Source organism: Malurus melanocephalus, unplaced genomic scaffold, assembly GCF_030028575.1.
Source record: "Malurus melanocephalus ecotype Western Australia unplaced genomic scaffold, MMel_1.1 scaffold_30, whole genome shotgun sequence".
Taxonomy (NCBI): Eukaryota; Metazoa; Chordata; class Aves; order Passeriformes; family Maluridae; genus Malurus; species Malurus melanocephalus.
In genome coordinates, this window is record NW_026623262.1 from 3,514,391 (window position 1) to 3,537,057 (window position 22,667).

General features: G+C 40.9%; 1 protein-coding gene across 1 annotated transcript in view; it reads left to right on the forward strand.

Annotated features, from left to right (window-relative positions):
• The window catches only part of PPP1R1C (protein phosphatase 1 regulatory inhibitor subunit 1C), a 42,970-nt gene that overhangs the window by 15,210 nt on the left and 5,093 nt on the right, over positions 1–22,667 (forward strand). The window contains 2 exon segments of the mRNA XM_057363750.1: positions 2,535–2,572; positions 4,378–4,438. Of these exon segments, the coding sequence (XP_057219733.1) occupies positions 2,535–2,572; positions 4,378–4,438 (99 nt within the window).

A 22,667-nucleotide genomic window follows, 5' to 3' on the forward strand; every position in this document is an offset into this window, starting at 1 on the left:
CTCCCTCAAGGGCCAGGCAGTCATTTGGATGCTGATYAGTGAGTGAGATGCAGCAGCACTGCAGCTCTGCTCCCTCTGTCAGCACTGCAATGAGGAGGGGAGCATTCCAGCATTCCCTTTTTTTTCTCCCAGCTACGCCCACCACAGCAGCAGCTCACGGGACTCTAAGGAGAGGCTTCTGCAGTGGGAATATTCTCAGAAACTTATACACACTCCAGGAGGGCTTGCCAGCTTATTTCTTTGTCATTAAATGAAATGACATCTAAAAMCCATAGTCAAGTTTTCATTGATAGACTATGACAAATAAAAAACAGCAAGTGAAAATCAAACAATTACYTGCATAAGCACTTTTTATGATTGTCTTTTTGGAAATTTTTTTCCTTTTCTTACCTTGGTGGTTTAGTAAAAAGCAATGAGATGCTAGCTGATGTGGCAAGGTGTAGTTGGGACTCCGGCAAATAAATATTAAGTACWTTTTGATGGCTCCAGACTAAACATTGTGTCCCTAAAGTCTGTCATTAGGCTCATTTCTTCCAGATCCAAACCATGACTTTAAAATATTCTTTAACTAAAACCTGTTATAGGCATGCACCTCATGGGCCATTCCCACTAATTTGGGCAATTAAAGATTACTGTGTTTATTACTTTTAAGGCAAAATTTAGACATTATGACAAAAACTAATCAAAYCCAAACCTATCGACCCCCTGTGATTTTTATCTGTTCAACTGTGCTTTCCCAAGGAAAATTCCAAACTCTCTATAAGAAGCTTTCTCCAACAATTATACCAGCCCCTTACTGAGTTTCTTTTGTGTAAAAGCAGGCCTCTGACCAGTTCTGTTTCTCCAGTGCCTGAGTGAAACCCTACAGAAAAGGCTTTCATTTGCTCTTGCCCAGGGGAAAGCAAGCAGGGTACTTAGCTGGATGAGATAAGCCTTTGCTGGATGAGACCACAGCAGAGCCCGTGGGTGATCTCAGAGGCCAACTCTTTTAAAAAAGGTCACCTCTTGCATAGCTGCTCCGAGTGCATTAACATTATCCAGGGGGAGAMGCAAGGCAGATGAATTTTGATCTCACTCTAAAACCACCACAAAGCCACTGTCCCCAGCACGGACAGTGGAGATCCACAAAGAAGGGATCTGCAGCACCAAGCAGGTTTCATTCCAGCCACCACCAGCCTCCTGCCTCAGTTCTTTTCTGACTTCAAATAAGGACACCTCTGGGGGAGCTCAGCTTTTGAGCTCAGCACGGCTGGAGGGCTGTGCTAATAAAGACTCAAAGAGCTCTGCTCATCAACTTTTTGGGAGATAACCCCCCTGGGGATTTCTTTAACCTATTTCAGCAACAGAGTTGGACCARGACTTGTGGGTTTCCCTGCAAGCGGGTGAGATTTTGCCCTGGGTAAAGGCTAAAGCTTAGAACTCTGATGCTGAAAGGGGTCTCTGCAGGCAGATGGGCTTTCAGAAGTGACTTTGCATAAAAATCTAAGGCTTTGTTTCAGAAAATCTGTGTATGTATCTGGAGTCATGGAAATACCCTTTAGACGGAGCTAGCCCTTCATTGCTTATTTATTTGTCTGAGAGTACTTAGAAAATCCTGAAATCCTGTTTATTTTGCCAGCTGCTGCTCCAACCTACTTGAGGTAAGGATCACACATGGCTCAAGCCTAGGATCAAGACCTGAAACACAGAGAGCTGCTGGTGGCATTTTTTGCTCCTTATGCAAGCCTCAGCTTGAGTTTAAAAAATTTATTTTTAATCTGGGCAAATTTAGATTTCAGGAAGGAATGGGACATAATTTGCTCTTCATTGTTCTTTGCTGAAAGTTCCTGATTTATTCAAATTTCAGACTTTAAGCTAAATCCAGTATCCTTTATTAAAAAAGAAGTCCAAAGTTGACTCATTGRAGTGTGTTGGTGTGCAACCAATGAGAAATGCTGCAAGCATATAAATAATCACCCATTTAACCAGCCTGACTTCATACCCCAAAGTGTTTTATGGACTTGAATAGACACTGTTACACTGAAATAGACACTGCTGTACTTATTTACAGGTAGGGAAGTCAAGGAGGAGGTCAGTGACCTTACCAAAGTTCAYGCAAATGTCAATGGCAGGAAACTGGCTTCCTGATTGTCCTGTCTAATCCTGCATCTGGGGGATCACACTTTAGTAATCAACACTGGTTTCAACACTTTTTAACCCTGAGTATGAGTGATTTGAATATCTTTCTGAGAGAGGTAATGGGAGATRCTTACATTAAAAAAATCCAGTGTGTCAATGTTTGCAAGATGCAGAGATACAATGCTAAAGAATGCCATAGAAAATTCAATCCAGCTGCATGGGTTGGCTCATCCCCCTCTAACACAGCACACCACAAACAGCCAATATCTAGAGAATAAGTTAGATGAAATGATACTGCCTAGATCTAATTCTTTTGTCAGACATATATTTACAGATCTGTTCAGGGCAGAGTTACAAGTGTTAGCACTGAGAAACACTTCTGTATTAACTTTTCTCTTTCTGTATTTTTTCTCTAGAAAAAGACGAGAAGAGAACAAATATCTCACAGGCAGAGGTAAGGGATTTTGTAAAAAAATATATTTATTGTTAAAATAGGTCTGTTGTTAAAAACCCTTGGAAACTTTATCCTGAGTTTTGTTTACATTGTCATGCCATCTGCAGTAACACAGYCTTTCAGGAACTGTCCTTTTCAAACCAGGGCTGTGTAAAGCTGYGTTGTGTGTTCTGCCATCTCTCTGTTCCCCTGCAGCAGGGAGCTGGGAGAGGAAAGCTGCCCCTCTGCCTTGCTGCCATGCCCTGTCAAAGCACAGGAAACCCGAGGTGACCCTGCCAGGTCTCCAAGCACTGCTGTGGATCTGCAGGTCACTGGGGGGCCACCAAAGCATTGCAAACACTCCTCTGCTCTCTCCATCACTTGTCAAGCCTGCAGTGCAGYGGTGTWGTTTGCACAGGAGTTAAATGTTGTCTCCTCCAATCTCATTTTCTRACCTCCCCTTGCACAGTTCCCCCARTTCCCTGATCTCCTTCKCCTTCACCCACTGCTCAGAGCAGCAGGCCTCGCTTTAAATAACAGCAGCAGGTATTGATTGGTCCAAATTTGAGCTCCAATACAAACTTATAAAGACTTACTGGCATGAGGTTCACCAAGCTATCCCATAGTGTTTATAAATAGCTTTCTCTTTCCAAAGAAGACAATATTTTATTTATAAATGTTATCATTCTATCCACAGAATGTGATAAGGATTAGCCCCACTTGTGTGAAAGAGGTTCTGTTAAGAGCCCCCTCAAGAGTTCCATGAAGAAATAGATCTGATTAAAGGACACCATCTATATATTAGGGATTTTTAGCAAGTATTTTGGAAAAGGCAACATCATCATTACAATTAGAAATTGATGAAATGAGGGGGAAAAGAAAGGTTGCCTACACAGAGCTTTTCCTTAACCATTTGGTTAGGAGTGCATTCTGGCGCTTATGTTTTCCAAAGCTAGCTAAGGGTGTACTGTATGTAGCTTTATTGTCCTTTTTATGTAKACAATACTTCATGTTGGTATAATATTGACAACAACTTTCATTTTGCAAAAGCTGCTCTGCTTTAGCACCGAATGTACTCCAGTTAGTTTTTGCTAACTGAACATTGGTATAATTATACCAATTATATTGGTTATTGAGTTATCACTCAATGTGTAATTTTACTACCATTATTTTTCAATAATTTGTCTTTTGTGCACAGATGTAATTTTGGGGCCACAAAAAGTTTAACTATGTCTAAATACAACATTTAACGCTCAGTTAAAAGCTGAGTGATTGGCTGCTGAAATTATTATCTTATGTGCAATAAGAACACATTGAAAAGGTGCAGGGGAGGGATTTTCCACTTATTATGTTAAAATATATATATTCATATTTCAGTGCTACCTTACCCATACATATAATCACTGATTACACTGTACTTAATTGGAATAATGGTTATTGTAAACCATGCAACTATTTTAATTTATGTAAATRTTTGTGAGAATCAATTACACAGACTCTTGAAAGTACAGGCTATCCTAATTCTATGTTTAACAGTATTTTTATAGAGTGAAGGGTAATTTTCAGTAATGTTGGGTCAGCCTTGCCTGGRGGGTCATAAAGGTTGTCCATTAAACACGTGTTTTTGTCTGTCTAACCTTAGTCATGTATGCATAAAAGCCCAGGAGCTRGCATCAGCTGTGCACAGTATATTTTTTTTTCAGAAGCTCTCGATGGGTGTGTGCCCATCTGAAAGCAGCTGTGGGGAAAGCCCCGGAGCTGCTGAGCACCAAAAGCTCTGGCTGTGCCCATCCACTCATTCCTGTCCCTGTGTTGTCCCTCCACAGTCGCAGAGCGCGTCTCCCAAGCAGAGGAAGCAGAGCGTCTTCACCCCTCCTGCGCTCAAAGGTACCGTGTGAGTGCTGCCCTGCCCTGTCCTGCCCTGCCCTGTCCAGCCCTGTTCCCACCCCTGCAGGTGGCTCTGCCCACGAGTGGCACATGGCATCACTGCCCTCACACTGAGGTCACTGTCCACACCTGAGCTCCTGCCTGATGTTGGCCATCTCTTTATCCTCAGCACAGAACCTTGCTGAAGTCGCAAAAAAGTTTTAATGTTTTGATTCGTTTGATAGAGCAAATAATTGAATGCCAAACTTTGAACAGTGCTCCTTGAATAAGTAAATTCTGTTAGTGCTAGCCCCATGAAATTCTCTGCTTCTTCTTTGAAACTTCTCCCCCATATTCTGCCTCTCTTTCCAGGCAGCTGTGAAAAGGAGAATAACCAAAACTGTGGGCTGGGTATCTGATCATAGCAAGTGTGAAGCCTTTCTTGGGAAGATAAGGGAAAATGAGAAGTCTTGTTAAAAATTTTGAGGGCTTACGTGCTTTTTAGGAATACATACAAAAGCAGCAGAATATAATCTAAGATCAGAACAGCTACATTTAGGCCTTGCTTCTTAAGTAATTCTGAACAGAATTTGACATGATGGTGCTGTCAGTGAAGCAAGATCTGTAAGGATTCACCAGCACTTCTGACTGACACTTGTCAGGGCAGGATTATTTTCGGGCTACAGACTAAAGGYCATCCTGCCAGGTGTGTTTTGATAGATAATGAATGTGTAAACTTCCATTAGTCTGCTTAAAACAATTTATGAGCTGGCAGAAAAGGTGGGATATCTGATTTGCTGTGTGTGAAATAGTGCCGCTGTCATGAGGTAATTGACCACATCAGCCAATCCTCTGTATCTCATTCTGTAGCTTCAGTTCTCTCACACTTGTTGTAGCCACAGTAACAATATCACTCAGCTGCCACACAAGGCTATCTGTTTGTCAAAATGGGCTGAGGTTTGTGTGCTGGATATTAGAAATAATCTTGTTATGTTCAATTACAGTATTCTTTTCTGGAAGGAAAATGCTCTGCATGGATAGCAATAATACCTATTGATCTCGCTGCTGCATTATTTTGCTGTACAAGCCTAAACTAAACACTGTGCAAATGCAGTGCTGTGTAAAACAGGTCCTCGTGTCTCCTCTCAGGAACTGCAGCCTGCACAGTGCTACTTAAAACATCCTGCTGAGACCTGGGGAAGTGCCTGGCATAGTTTGCTTCTACATCATTTTAATTCTCAGGGAACAGTAGAAAAGTAGAGGATCATGTGATTTAAAATAGATCCCAACTAACCCGAAATATCTTGTAAACAGCACAAAGCAGAGTGCAAAATGCCTCTTGTCCATACCTGAGCACCCCAAATTACACTGTACTCCCAGACAGACAAGTGGACCCTTGGAAGCTGATAACCCTCCCTGTAAACAGACAAGATGGCTCCATCTTTACAATTTACCATGTTATTGTCACAAATGCCATCTTTTTAATTTAAAAATTTCCTAATGGAAAATTCATTGTTCTCCCTTTCTCCCTCTCCCATTCATGAATACATGAATGTTTTTTTTCTTAACTAAGGGACTGTGAGGCAAACATGTAACAGTATCAAATACGCAGTGCTGTGAAATACACAAAGCCATATCTACTGAGAAGTACAGAGGTTTTGTAATGATTTAAAATATTCTAATTTTACAGCAGTTGAAGATAACACTATTCTGCAGTATTTCAGAGTAACAGGCTTCACAACTGCACACTCCTCCTCAAATTTGAGCATACATATATATATATATATATATATATATGTATGTATGTATGTATATACATAAATATTTCCTGTACACTGTTTTCCCCTCATTATATTCATAATATGTTATTCAACATACAATAAAATAAAAAACTAAAATTATGTCTGCTCCATACCACCTAAGGCTTTTATTAGTGGAAGGTGATATAGACTTTAATCCAGTACCTTACATTTAAAGCTGGAGATAATAAATGCAGTGGACAAGAGGGACAAATATTTTCATTAGTTAACCTCTCTGGAATTTTAGTAGTTTGAAGTTGCTGTTAACTCAAAGTTTCCAGAAATAAGCCAAGCTTGCAGTCAGTGGCCTGAGCCTGGAAGCCAAGACAGCAGTCATGTGTGGAGAGCTGGGGATAAAGGAGAGACCATGACAGGAGCTTTGCTCTGTGCCTGCAGCAGAGAGGGATCAAGAGAAKCCATGGGAAGAGTCTGCTTCAGCCTGACACCAGATCTCCAAGTAGCTGAAAATATTTTTTGTGCAGTTTTTATAAGGTTCTAGAAATAATTATGAAATGGTGTGAGAAAGACTGCTGGTTTCTAAATTCTGGTGAAGCAGGAGAGAGAAAGAGGAAGTGAATGTGCATATTGTGGTTATAGAAACTCATATAAAATGGGAAATTGTTGGCATGGTTGAAAAGAGCAGAAACAACATCAGCCAATGGTGATGATTGGTTACAATACCAGAAGTACAGTACATCTTACATGAAATMTCCAAATACATGAACATATTTGCCATAGCACTGAGTAAACTAAAATTCAGTGCTAATATCTGTGTAAGATCATCCCCAAAKATTCTAATTCTATTGTTACAGCAGCTTGCTCTAGCTCAAAGCCAGGCTGTGGCTGCTGTAGCAAACCTGGTGCAACAAGCATGTTGTTATTCCGTATATCAATACTTTGGCTCTTGCTTTGATTTTCCTAAACAAAAACACACCAAAGGTCCTACAGACAGAGCAAATAGMTGACTCATCTCAGAGCAYTGTTCTTTTTACTGGAATATATTGTGCTGGAAAAATCAATGTGAGAGCTATTGATTCAAGTTGTAATCTGGAGAGGGACTCAGGGAGCCAACCAGATAACAGCTCAGCATGGTGTGCTTCTTAGGATTATATTACCAAACCTAATGGATGTCAAAGAGGTTTTCCATTTTGCATTTRTAGATATTTCTTCTCCTAAACTGTCAGACTAGTGTTTGTTAATCCTATGCTCTTATGTAGCATGCAACATTGGCAGAAATCAGTATCTGGAGATTGCACCAAACTAATCCATCGTATTTTCTGTATGTTGTGATTCATGTCTTGTCACAGTTTCTTCTATGAGTAGCACCAATCTTAACTGAGGATTCACCACCTCTAGTTCCCCTCTTTGTATCACCTTTTCTTCTGTTACTCATGCTTTTATACCTGAACTTCAAATTTTCTCATCCTTTAAAGTCTTCTTCTTCATGTGTGAAGTTTGGCTTGAACTTCCCTAGGAAAAATACCATAAAAACAACCACAGGAATGCTTCTCAATTTGAATAGTCATGGTTTTACCTGGGGCAGTGCTTTCCAGTCACTTCTYATTGTGTAAGGCCTTTTTCTCATATTTAATGAGAAAATCTAATGTGCTTCCTGTATGACAAAACCAAGAAGAATCCTCTGATCCTTTTCTGAAGTAATGTTCAAAGTGGATTAGCACAAAGATCCATCCATCCATAAATGCACAAGGAGCATCTTTAGAAATACCTTCATTGTTCTGCTGGAAGGGTTACAGGAACCTTGTTGGAGTCTCATTTTTTTTTACCCTCACCTTGCCAGAGAAGTCTAAAATGGGATGATAACTCTCCCAGACAGAGAGGGACCAAGTGAAGGCATCTCAGGATGCCAAGGCAGAAGCAGATTGCACTTAGCCCAGGTAATGGTGCTTTCTTGGTGTCTCATTACCACTTGAAAATCAAAAGAGCATGTTTGAGCCTCAGAGCTGCAACTGCAGCTTGCCCTCCCAGGGCATGTTTTGTGCTGAGGCAGGTTTTTTTGGCCTAGGTRGTCATGTTTTGTTTGGTATCTCAGCTCATCCTGGGAAGAAAATGCAGACACAGTGACAGGAAGCAAGGTTTACGAAGACTAACGAAGAGAGCTCGAGCTGTTCCCAAACCTGCATTGCTCCCTGGAGGTCCCAAATCCCCCCATTATCCACAGCTACTGTTATTAATACTAGTGGCTATTTAAATACCATCAAGGTCTCCCCCTGTGAAGGAAGTGCACGTTCCCAAGTGATTTGAGGATTTCATTACCAGTGAGTCTACGGCGTGGATGTGCCAGGGGTCAGGGAAATAGGAAATTAGTTCACTCTGCACGAGGCTGATTATATCAGATCGAGATCCTACTAATTTCAGCAGGTTTTAAAGGAAGTTCTTATAGCTGTCTGCGTTCACTGGCCCACCTTTGCAATGAAGAGCCATCAAGTCACAATTGARGTCATTCCCCACACAAGCGAGAGATACATTTGACTGTTTTCCCTCTCTACCTTTTGGGAAATACATGCTTTAAATTCCCTTGTTAATGTATTTTTCTTTTCATTAAAACAAAGGCTTCTACTTGAACTAGGCCCCAAGATTTTAAAGGGGATTAAAACAGATTTATAAATCTAAGGAACATTCAAAGACATTATTTTGGTTTGAGTTATTAAAACAACCAGAACTCACTGGCTTTTCCCAAAGTGTTCAGACCCAGGGATTTGAGATATGCATAATTCTMGTATTTTCAATGATGGTTGATATTAAATGAGCTCTCTCTAGCTTCTGCCATGAATTTCAGATGCTCCTCTTGTTTAGTGCCTGCTTGCTCTTCTCTCCAAAGGAAACAAGATGCAGAATAAATGATTAAAATCATGATGTCCCTCCTGAAATATGTAATTTATTAGAAGCAATTAGTACAGTATGTGGCCCTCATCCAAATTTGTAACCCCTTAGGCCAGCTGGATGATGTCTGATGCATCTCATTACTTTGTGACTGAAGGTTAACAACAAACATGGGCAGAGTCTGGAGACATTAAGGATTATTGTTAGTATGGTAAGCACTGAATCATTGTGGAATAAAAATCTCAGGCTAAATTTACTTCAAGCGGCAGAGGAGTGAAGTTTGTAAGTCTTTAGCAGTGACTACAAAAACTTGTATCATTTTACAGGCTGCCTCCTTACATGGTAAACTCTGTGAAGAGCTTCCAGTGTTAACTAAACACACCAGCGCAAGAACACAAAACACCACACTGTTCTAGAAAGAAAAATACCATGTCTTTCTGTGGTTCTGCTTCATAGATGAGCTTAAATTTATTTTTTWGGAAATTAATGTTAGCCACAATATATGGTATCTTATATAGTCTTCTAAACATCAAGGCCAAGCTTGTGAAAATCCGCAGACTGAGCTGATGTTCAGTCAAACTTTTCTTAATGTGGGTGAGTCAGTGACACAGGCTGAAAGATTTTCTCAATCTTTCCAACGATCATCCTTTTCCAAAGATGATTGTGCTGCACATAACCCGTGTGGACAGAACAGGAGATGGAGATGGTTTTCAATTATCCTCTCAGTCCTGAGTGTGTATTTTGGACCTCCTTCCTTTTCCAGCAGGCTGAAGGGCTGTGATAACTCCTGGGCAGGGGTCTAGGACTATTCCATAAAAGAAAGCATCTGGAGCAATCCCTGACATTGGGGCAAAGTTTTCCTCTAATGCCTTAGCAGAGCTGCCATGTCCCTGGAGCAACATCTGTTCTTTATCCTGGTGGTACCAGTTCTTCAACACATTTGTTTTTGGTAGAAACTCTGTCCTCAGTAAGTTGTTTCTTGGGCTAAGCTCTGCCTCGTTATTTATGTGTGATGCTCTTGTGTGTTGCTGTGCTGTGATGTGACAAAATGCCACCAATGCATTTTATTTCCTGGGTGGAAGGCTGTCCAGAAACTGTCTGGACCTTCTGAAGCACTGGGAATGAAAGATTTATGCTGCAGTTTTGTATAATTTTATTTTTTAATTTTTCCCTAACTAGGTCACAAAAGATGCAGCTTTGTTTCCAAAACTACTTTTTCTCTTCAATTATATTCTATTCTTAGCCACATCTTAGTCAGATGCACCTCAATGCAACCACACCACTTGATGCAGGATGGCTTTGAAAAAACTTCCTGGCTGTCTTTACCAAGATTTACCTTCTTGTGCCTGGTCTCTTTCCCCCTCTCTACTCTCCCCTCTCTTTCCTCAGACTTGTACAGTAGGATGATGACAGTAGATACAAAAGGGGGCAAAAAAGCTAAATTAATTAGTGAATCATTGAGTTGGTGACGGGGATACATCAGATCGCTGCCATCTCAACTTCAGTTGGCTGCCACYGTTATGCTACTGCCCAGCACGTTGGCAGACACTGCTGTAGTCTGTATTTAATTTCTTACTGTTGGCAGCTTTGAATACATTTAATTTCACACAGCTGGCAGCTCTTGCTTCAAAACAGCTCTGGCCTTGGCTGCAATAAATATTGCAGTACCTATGGAGAGACCAAGGTGTCGAGTGGAGACTGAGCCTGACATCTGTTCGACAGAAAAACYGGAATGTTTGTGTTCTAACTTGTCATCTGCCACAATTACCTASAGTGAAAAAGAAAAGGCTGTGCTGAGCACTGATGTCAGTCCCTAAATCGTCACGTGTGGTCTAACACAGACTGAAGTCTGGGGGAGTATTTCCACTGACTTYATTTGGCTCAGTGGGAAGTTCTCATATCTGATAGGTCCTTCTAATCTTTGTGCAATTAATGCTTGCTTAACTGGCCTCCCTCTAAAGGTACAGCTTCATTTTTATGATAGAAGCTAATCTTAGAAAAATACTGTGAAACAGCATTTATGACTTGAAAATAGAATTATTAAGCATTGTTGTATTAAATGCAGAGCAGTGTAAAYATTATACTGTTTCTAAGCAGTAACAGACAACATTAAAAAGCCAACCTTTTAAGAGGTAACAACTTTAAATATTACAGAAAAAGTATGCAGGGGACATAGGACATATTTAAAAATGTAAAGTAGAAAGCCCAGGAAGGGCAGCATATRTTGTTCAGGTTACTTTATATTACAAGACGTATTTAAAGTGAAATTACAAAGATTTTGGGAGTGTTGAGTTCTGAATTGAAGAAGCTTTTGAAGAAAAGATAATATTTTTATAGGAGAAGATACAAGATTCTTATGAAATTGGTCATTTGACAGGGCATTAAGTTTTATTTCCTGGCTTTAGCTTTATGTTCTATGCTGGARGTTAACAACCAAGCCACATGGCAGACAATGACTCCAGCGAGCCCTACTGTAATAAATAATAATTGCCTCTTTGTTTGATCTCAAGCATTTTAAATCTGGAATTTGATCCCAAGCAAGATGGCAGAATGAAGACCTAGATTACACCTTGCTGCTGCTGTTCAGTGTTTGACAGTCCCGAGCAGGCAGGGCAGGACTGTGCCCACAGTGGGGGCAAGTGTACCCGTCAGGACCTCACCTCTCCTGGCTCTGTGCCATCAATCAGCCCCACTGGGCAGAGCAAGCTCCCCCAAGCATTGCCAGGGGTCTGCAGGTGGGGAACAGTGGGGGAGCTTGCTCARTTTGTGCTGGGGTGTGCTGGAGATAGGGATGGATGCAGTGTATAGATACAGAGGTACCTTTCCAAGTGGTGTATTTGTAAAATGTCTCCAAGTATGTGGGCTCCTGTCTCCTTCAATTTACCCTCAAAAAGAAGAGCCTTCCCTGCATTTGTATTTAACTGCGTATTTCTACAATCCCTCTTCATCTGTTCATGTCTCCTCTCCATGTAGTCAAATTTCGTTTATACAAATCCCCGCCCCCAAAAAGCAAAGCTGTCAGAAGATAGAACGACTGCAGGCAAGMTCAAGGTTAATAGTGAATTTGTACAACATGAAAGGCACCACAGTGCACTGAGCAGTGGCATTAGCCTGACACAGCAGAATCATCCATGACCTTCCAGCTACAATTCCATCAGCTGGGCTGGTCCTTGTGAGTGAGTGTAAGCAGTGCAGGCTCACAGCCACCAGCAGAGCTCCCACCACCTGCTGACTCCTCCTGGGATCAGAGCAATGATTCCCATGAGGGTGGATCCTTGCCACAAGCTGCTCTTCCAGGGACAGTAACTTACCATTAGCTCTTGTACTCCAGGTTTCACTCTGCCCTGAGTCAATGTTCTAAGGAGCACGTTAGCTTTGTGATATCTCTGTTTCTGARCAACGTGCTCCTCATTTCTGTGGTTAAGCTAACAGARACATAGAGAAACMGTGCTTCTGATTCTTAGGGACCATGTGTGMTGGGTTATTTGTGGTGGGGATGTTTTCTGGGGTTTTAGCATTTGAATGTCTTTTCCTTTTGAAGTGGATGCCTATTGGCCTGAGTTTATTGAAAACCAAAAYTTTCTACGGAAGGCCATGCGGTTCTGCTCCCCCCCATAATTTCTCCGTTCCCTCACCCCTTGGGATGTAACATTGCCCAGTATAGCAAGAACACAGAGTTCCCAAACCCATCCACCAGAGCTTTGGCATGGAGACAAGAACACGGCAGCCTGAAGATTTCAACCACATCCTTTCAGGCCTGCAGCTAGGACTGAACACTTGCATGAAWTATGTGTGTGATCGTGACCAGAAAAACACAGGAAATATTGCAGCTAGCATATGGATCTGAAAGGGTTTCATTTTCCTGTGAGCTGCAAAGGCCAGGAGGATGTTGTTTAAAAATTCTCATCTGGTGTAGCTGCTCATTTTTCTTGAAACAGAGGGAGGATACCTGAGGTTTTCCAGTGCTCACACGACTTGTGAACCAGTGTTATTCCACGGGTCTTTTCTAGCTGGAAGAGATGATCAGCAGGCTCTGAGCAATTGACAGAGTAACTAYTTTTTAACAATACAGTTAAAGGAGTCCTGGGATCAGAAGGAAAACACACACCTGAAATGTTTGCTGTGGTTCTCCCGGGTCAAGGTGCACCATTYCTGTGTGTGTTGGGGCCCTGCAGGGAGAATTTGCAGTGTGCCAGCACGGTGCTGTCGCGCCAACACAAAGACATGTACACATGCCTGGTAAAGCCTGGAAACGTGCAGGTTTGCTCTGCTCCCTGCAATGGCATCTTTCCAGGTGGCAGGGACACAGGACACAGGACACACCTGTGTCCACACGTGGAAGGAAGAGGAAGAAGTGGCCAATTGAAGGGYGAGCAGGGAAAGCAGAGGGCGGGTCACTGAGCAGCAGACAGGTGGCTGGCCATCCCCTGCAAAGGCAAAGGGAGGCRGCAGGCTTCCCCTTTTCTTTCAGCAATGAAGAGAAATTTTGTAAATTTTGTAAATCCAGTTTTCAATTTCCTTTCAATTTCCAAGCAAGAAACAGTTTTTTTTAAAAAAAAAAAAAAAAGTCAGTGGGATTTTTGGCATGCAGGCTCCCTCTGCTGACTCCTAGGTGCAGCTCCACTGTTGAATGGCAAGAACAGTTACAAGGAGTAAAATTATATGAAATCTGACTAATTCTAACTTAAAACATGTGAGGTTATTACTAATTTCACCTGCATTCCAGCAGTCTTCTCCCCAAATCCCGTGAGTGGTTAGAGCCTGACCTTTATTCCAACACACTCTTAACAAGATCTGAAGTAAGAAGTATTAAAACTAATTTTCAAAGAATTTATGAGTGTGATCTGAATGAGTCTAAACCTCTAGAGGAGTCTATTTTTTTCYGTACTTTGTTTGTATTTTCCACAATTAAATTGAGCAAACTGATATTCTTGATGTGCTTTCCAGAAAAAATGAGAGCAACACTTATTTTCAGGCTCTGACAATTTTGAGTGTGTTTATGTGGCATAATTTCTGGATGYACTGGATGCTGGCTCTGGGGGATTGTGATGCCTTAGGCAAACCAGAAGAGGTAGGTGTCTCACAAGTTCAAGTCATTCACTCAATAAAGAGCCACTAAAGATTTTGCCCCAGTGTTTTGCTGCCCATGGCAACTGCAAGGTGAGGCTGGTTGTATCTCCTGCAATGCAAATAATCTGTGGTGACTGCATTTTATGTTGAATAATGTATTTCTTAACACTGGGTTTTAATTTTYCAGCAATCAAAAATATTTAAATAGAAGAATTTGATGAGTTTTCAGTTGTCTGTGAACCGAACACGTTAAAATCAAAACATTTCAAATTTAAAATTATTAAAGATGTCAAACAGAAACTTTCACTGTTCTCTTTTCTCGTCTCCCAAAAGATCAGAGACACTTTGCCAGACACCTTCTGATGTCYAAGCTAGGAACTTGATTTTGCTGAATTTCTGCACCTGAGAAGTACCCTGATTGTGCATAAACATTATGTACTAAATTAGATTTCATTTAAGGGCATGAAAATCTACCAATATTACTGTGCAAAACACCATAAATTGCTTCAATCCTGTTTGTCTCCCTCGATTCAAGGGAATTGTACTTCTACTGTGTGAAAATTGTCCCTTGCAGCAAAGCAGTGSTGCCCCCTTTCATGCTCCCAAGTAATGAGAGCCACCCAAAACACCCAGTGAAAAGCATCACTGATGCCTACACAAGGCTGGGAACCTTCTGGGGGAGAGCTGATTGGCACAGAAAAAACCTCTCACAGTGTGGTAGTGACAGCACAGTGAAAACAGCATCCCACAGCTACCTATATCCAAATTTCACCTTTCACCTGATGTCTTTTGGGAAGTACATTCCCTGCTTCTGTGGGAGAGCCCTCTATGTGTCAGTTTGGATGGGTGAGACTGTGTCCTAGGAAAATGACTYGGAAGCAGAAATCAGGATTTGCTAGGGTAGGCTGTAAGCCCCAAATAAGTTAGCTGTTAATGTGMTAAAAGCCTCTCCAGCACCAAGGGAAAACAGAGAAGAGATTATCTAGCTCTGGTCTTGCAGAAGTCGTGTGGTGCTTCTGGAGAGCTCAGCTGGCTGCATTCACTGCACAGACTCTGCTGTGGTGAGTGCTGAGTGCCTGCTGCAGGGGCACAGGGGAAGGACTCATCCATCTGCAGTCTCAGTCCTCTGAAATGGGTCTCAGCTGCTTGAGATGATCTCACTGCTCACAGGCACTGAAGGGGTGCAAACTAAAGAGGAATCCTGATGGATTCCTGCTTGGATGTAAGGGTTGCTGTGGCATGAGGGAAATAGTAATTGCCTGTTATTCGTGTGCCACCCATGAAACAGCTGCAGTGGGGATGTTTAATTTAATGTGAGCATTGGCCTATCAATCACTTGTTTAATCATCACAGGGTTCTAATAATTTGGAAGTTGTTTATAAAATACTTACAAGAAGAACTCATTTCAACATTTACAATATTACTGATGTGAGGTTATGCTATCTCCTGTCTCCTTTGTCATCATAGCAAGGATTACAATGAACATTATAATTATAAATCAGTAGGGGATTCATCAGCAATTTAACAGACAAGCTTGTAGACTTCTGACAAAAGAAACAGGCGAGATTAATTAAAAGCCACAGAGTACAAGGAAGTGTAGCAGGGAAACACCATCTTGGAATTCTGGGTGACCAGCAAAGATTTTGCTCCTATCTTCATTTTGAAAACTCACTGGAAACGTTTTCATCCTAACCCTAAAATTCTCAGGYTCCACAGAGTATTCTGCAAGAGATTTAAGTCTGCCATTAATAATTTTTTTTTCTGTATCAGCCCTAGAGAATGGAAAGAAATAATAACCACAAAAATAATAACAAAAAKAGAAAATACAGAGCCAGAATATAAACTGAACAAAATGCTGGATGTGCCATGACCGGCCTGGGGGTGAAACAGAAGAAGCAAAAGTTGTTCAGTCATTGCACACAGAGTTTGATTCATTCCATAACGTCCTCAGACTTCTGCTTCTCAGGATCACAGCCCCCCACTTCTCTGTCAAGGATTCTCTCCCCTAAGGATGTGGCAATAAGTTTTTTCTCAATTTTATTTTGATTTCTTGACCTCAGAAAAATTCCCATGTCAGTCAAAATCTAAAAAAGTAGAACCACAGTGCAGTTGTTCAGGAAAAAGTGAGCAGCTGGATAATGCTGTCCACTAAMATTGATGGCAGATAAGATTGCCTTAAGAAAACGGAAATACAGCTTCTTGGAAATGGCTCATGATGTTGAGGAGATTAAATTGTTTTGTAAAGCATTTTCAGTAAGGTATTGAATGAAAAAAAACATAATTTTTATTGTGTTTTCAATGTGTATAAAAATCAAGTTAATTTTCCTATAGCATGTCTACGTTTCCGTGTTTAACAAACTAAAAATGTTCTAGTTAGTTTACAAAACTAAATGTTCTAGTATTGTTAACTTTTTTTTTGTGGATTCTTTTTCTTCATAAAGGGAACTGTAAAATTTCAGAATGTTTCTTTCTAATCACAAACAAACAAAAATTATCCAGCTTCAAGGAAGTGCAAATATTCARCTATTGAATAAGTGCTCTGGCGTGAATCCATCCTGCTTAAACCAAGTCAGGCATGAAGCTACCCTGGGCTTGTTAGACACTGCCTACTGAAAAATCAGGCCCTGGAACTCTCTCTCTCTCTCTCTGCTGATGGGACAAGGAATCCCAGACAAGGGCATTTCTTTTGTTTCACTCTAAGTAAATCATATGGGAAAATGCAACACTTTGTTCCCCACTGCTCAGAAGTTTTCAGATAAGCATTGAATTTTAAAAAGGGAAAATGTTCTTGCCAATATTGGCAGGAACAGATTAGAGGAAATGAAACTATGACACTCAATTCCCTTCCCCACACATAGSTTGCCATTCAATCTTTTAACATATYGGGAGCAGAACCSKTTTTTTTWTCCTMTGTAAAAAGAATRGTAGCTGTGAACAATGCATTTGTTCGTAAGGACACGTGGAGGGCTGCTTTTGTAAATGCTCACTGATTTCAAGGCCTGGAAACCTCATTTTTATAATTGAATCTCTGGCATAAAGCTCAGCCTTCAACCTAATTCTACAGTTCATCCATATCTGAGGTTGAGAAGTGGCATATAGTTTAGAATGCAGTAGTTAAAACTTCTTATGAAAGACAAGACTTATCTAATTCTCCTTTATTTTCCCCTTATTTACTTACAGCAGGTAGTATGAGAAAATTGTTTTATTTTGTACATAGCAATTGATATAACTAAAATTTGGCTTGTCCCTACCTCTAAGCAGAGWTACCTTCTGTAGCTGCAATTGAGCATCATTTTATGCTGTCTTTAGCATCAGCTTTCCCAAGCCTTTGCTGATGTAATTTTCTAGCTGTAAAACCCACTTCCCACTTTTAGCCTCCTGGCTTTTTTTAAGAAAGTCAGGCTACAGAGTGTCTCCAACTGGATATATAAAGTAGACTTAGAGTGACAGAAGTTTCCTGGTAAAGTGTAAAATGGTTTAACTTAAAGAAGCCGTGCTTAGAAAATGCTACTTGTAAATTTTAAGGCCAGTTGAGTTCTAACACATACTTCATGACAGTAGCAGAGGTTTTAACTTCGGATGGAGCAGCTGATGAGAAGTTTGAAAAGGTGGCCTCCTATTTGGTGGAATTACTGTAATCCTTTGACATAAGGGAACAATTCTGCCAGGGCTGTGATTTTGACCACTCTTCAGCAGACAGCTACCTGAYTCAAAGTGGTGCTGGTGTTAAAAAGGAGAGCTTAGCAATTTCAGCAAGTAAACACATTGCCCAGTAAGATTTGGCTTCCAGACAGCTGCTTTCTCACAGATTCTGACCATCTAACAAACTTCCCGGTACCCCTCAATGCACAGCACCTTTGAAGGTCTGCCTGCACTGGTTAAATTCAGGCACACTTATCAACAGTTCTAAGGTCGTCTCTTAAAAAAAAAAAAATTGAAAAATTGGGATGGAAAAGTGTCAGCTAAAAAACTCTCATCCTCTCCTGACTGCTGGCTCCAGCTGCCTGCTCAGACCAGCTCAGGAGCCGTGAGGAGCAGAGCCTTGCAGCACTGCCCGGATTCATTACTGACATGGAAGTCACCTCTGCATGTTTTCTGATCAAGTTTTTGAGGTATTTGATCAAGAGCCATCCTCCACAGAATCAACTAAGAAATATTTTCTGGTTTTCCAAAGGGTAATTTCCCAAAGGCAGTCAGTGTTGGGCTGGGAGTGATGCAGGCTGAAGCACCCACTGCTGGCTGATGCAGGAGCTTCTGCTCTCCATGGGAACGCTGAAGCCTGGCTGAATCCTGCAGCCTGAGGGCTACCAAGGGAAGGAGCCAGCAGAACAAGATGTTTACACACTAGCAGAGGGTTGCCTGGGGCAACAAAACCCTCTCTGTTGACTCTTTTGCTGCTGTAAGTGGGAGATGCAGTCCCTCTAGCCATGGCAAAGCTGACCCCTCTCTCCAGCACATGTTCTGGCCAGCCCATGCAGGACCAACAAAAGCCTTTCTGTGCAAAGAGCTCCTTCACTCTGCTCTTGAGAGGGAAAATGGAACGTGGAAAGGGATGTCTCAGAGAACAAAATGGAAAGCAGCCAGACATGCAACATGATTTTTGCTGCTCTCATACAGTCTGCATTTTGGTAGTTTAACAGTGAGCCTTTTGACTGAAAGCAGCCTCAAAWGAGCCTCAGCATTTGTCATTTTAAAGGCTCACCATGACGACTGAGCAGAGTTAGTAGCAGCCAGCAGTTATTTAGAAAAGCAGACTTTGTTGCTGGGTTTCTGCATGATCATTCACAAATATCTACATGGTGACCTGCTGAATATGCTGATGATCTGATCTGCTCCAGATCAGATATGTGACCTGCATAAACCCACCATATTTGCCAATGCTTCAGATCATTTGTTTTGATTTACTTATGCATATTAGAGAAAAAAAAAGTAAATTAAATTGCAAGGCTGAATAATGGTCTCATAATCATAAAACACACGAGAATTTTTTTCTCTTTCTCAACTTGAGATTAGGTATAAAATAATATAACACATGGAAGAGTTTTCTATTATTTAYAGATTGCTATAATGTCAGCATAGTTTAAACTGCCACATTGGTGCTCCAGATTATTTTTATTCTAAACGTTGGAGGTCCACCATATCTGCTGGCATTTGAAGACTCCATCAATTGTAAATCACAGAGAGACAGCCTGACTTTGCTTTTTTCTAGGATAATCTGAACAGGAGTTTGAGATAATTTGAGAACATCTAGTGCACCTACTTTCCATGTCAATTTTTTTATCACCCATCTCAAACTTTACAGCTACATACAACAGTAATTTACAGTATTCTACATAAATTCATTGTAAATAAGCTGTAGGTTTTGTTTTTATAACTGGAACTTTATAACTGGAACTTCTTCTTTCTTTAAAAATAGTAATAGAAAATCTCATTRATTTCTGGAGGAGTGGGACCAAGACCTGGTTATGTTCAGACTCATTGACCACAGGAGTAAGGATGACCCTTACATCAAACTTCCATGAAACATTGCTTAACAAAAGCTTACAGACGTGGGAACCACTCAGTGTCCCTTGAGACAGTCGCACAGTGCATTTTTCAGTCTTTATCAACAAAGAGCAACCCACATTTTAGAAAATTTTCAAAGGCTGCATCAAGCAGCCTGTTCACAACTATATGCCAACATCTATAAAGCAAAATTTTCCACATCCATTTATTTTKATTTTGCCTTCCCTCCCTCATGATTTTCTGTTCACTCACTCATACACATGGGAGTTGTCAAGGTCTGGGACTGTGTGTTTTATTACTGTCATGTCACTGATGCTCTTTGAACTGCCAGTAGCTCAAGACCCCCCAAGAGAGTGGGACACACAGGCTGGGCTGACACACTTGTTGCCAGATCCGCTTGGAAGCAGGATTAACCTCCTGCCACAGGTCATCTGGTGTGATATTTTAATATAAGCACCAACAGATGAAATAATAGCTGCCAGATTGTCAGATTGAAGCCATTCTTCTAGGTGAGAGTGAAGAAACTCAAGGAAAAGTATGTAAAATGCATCTTGTGTTGGGATAAAATATCAGTCATCATCTGGCTCTTTGTTCATACTCAGTAATCATCCAGCRGTCACTGTGGGACACAATTCTTGTAATATCATATCAAGGTTAATTAAGCATCCAGGAACCCACACCAGGAATTTGGTCTATGCCACATAAACCTTGTGCAAACATTTAACAGAAGCTGGTGGTTGCATCAGGGAACTCCCAGCAAGGTGTAGCAATCAAGCCCAGAACAGAAAGAGAGTGTTAGGGAGGAAAGCAGCAGACTTTGTCTCAGCAGGCTGGCAACAAAAATGTTCTCAGCTTGTTTCTGAGATTCCAYAAGTGAGGATTTTGAGGAGAATTTGAAAGTAGTCCTGGAGGCAGATAGTTGTACCTTTCCAGAACTGTGGGAGAAAAAATGAAAATACTAATGTAAAAGTCTAGCAATTTGAGAAGCAAACCTGTATCATTTCATGATTTGAGATGAGTGCAGATGATGCTCATAATATGTGAAGAGATTTAATTTTCTTTGAAAGCGTAAATAGCCACTAATAGTCTGAAATATCAGAGGGAACCAATGGAGGGAACTCAAGGGGGAAAGTAGTGCCGGGAGCAAAGGTACATTAATAAAGTTTGGAGGAGATGTGGTCATAGTGAAGATGCCAGAACAAGGAGAATTTCCAAGTCTGGATAAATGGTGAAGATTATATTGGATGCTTTAAGCAAGAAAAGCATGCAGGCGTCATTTGACAGCTGGATTTGGGATCTAAAGAGTGGAAATCAGAAATGTATGAGCCTAAATGTCGGGGAAAATGACAGTGTTGTTCATAGCAGCTGGACATTTTGGACAGGACTGCAGATCAAGAGTTTGATTTTGACCACATTGAGATATTGTCTTAGACTTCCACAAGCTTGCATAGAAAATGCACTCCAGAGTTTTAATTTGGACAGAAGGGAAAATGACCATCAGAKAATGGCAAGGAGCAAAGCATTACAACAGTGGAAGAAGAACTGGGGTGAGAGAGCCAGGGCAAAAACCTGTCAGAGGCAAAGACATCAGCAAGCTGGAAAGGATGAAGAGAGCGGTCACCCGGGACTTTGCCAGAATGCTTTTTGGGTCCAAGGCAACTGGATCAAAGGAAAGGGAGGATGGGGGCAGAGAGGGCTGATAAAGTGGAACCAGGAAGCATCATTTTTGGTGAGCTCAGTGGTAGAGGGAGAGGAATTGGACAGCAGCTGGGGAGGCAAGCAGGGTTAAGGATAGGGTTAGAGGTTTGTTAAGAGTTACTAACGAAAGCTTAAGCACTGAACTCTGACTTGTAGGCAAGGAGAGCTTATCTAAACCACTCAATTAAATAAAAAAGCATTAAAGGTTTCAGGAACTGATTGTACAGATAAAGGAGAGAGATAACAAATCATTTATGCAAAGAGCAAACAAGAGAAAGCTCAAAATAGGGTTTTGGGAAACTATAACATTTTTCTTACTGGTTTCCTGCTCTGCTCTTGCATGGAATATATGGCCTCCTGTATTTCAACTATTTAAAACATGAAAAGGAAATACATAGTAAAAATTTTTTTTTTCCAGCCAAACAAGCAAATTTTTGGTCAAGAAAATTGAAGTGCCAAGGAGATGTAAGTGCAGGGATAAGTTTTGAGTTTCTCCATGATCACWAATGACATCTGTATTTCTGATATCTTCTCCAAACAAGGCAGAGAGCAGACATGTATTTCTTACATTTAACTGAATTAGGTAGTGCAGCTGACATGCACCTGACAATGAACATTTGAAGATGGTGAAAATAGATTTTTCTATTATAGTATATAATATATATATTATACTATATAATAGTATATATACAGTAGCTCTGTATATTTATGTATGTATAGATCACAATGGACTGCRTAACCTAATTAGAAGTTTGTATGTYTTCCAAAATTAGTACAGAAGTATTGATTTAGTATTAGTATTTAGTATTGATTTTTATTGGTTTTTAAGGAAGGAAGAGGAATCTCATTCCTGGAATCAGTCTGACTGGTGCAGTTAGACACTTCATCACTTTTCCAGAGAATGGAGTATTTGAAGCTCCCAGGTGGATCAATATGTAGCCCACACAGTAAATGTTAGTGCTCTATTATAAAGTGTAAGATGGGTTTACTGAGTTTTGCTTTCATAAAACCATATAGTCATTTAGGCTGCAAGGAACCTTGGGAAAGTCCATAATWCAACCTGATGCATAAAGCAGAATTAACACCAAATTTAACAAGGTTGTTCACTGCTTTTGTTAGTTCAGTACTGAAAATCTCCTTGAAAAGAGACTGGGAAAACTGGGAAACCACATTCAGGGGAAAAATTTCTTCCTTATATGCAGTCAGAATAAACTCTCTTCTAATTCCCAACCAGACACCACTGTCCTCTGGGGAGCTTCCCTTGGTACAGGCAGGCTGCTGCTAGATGCCCCAAAGCTGCCCAGATGTGATACAGCTGCTTGTTCTCCTCTATCTGT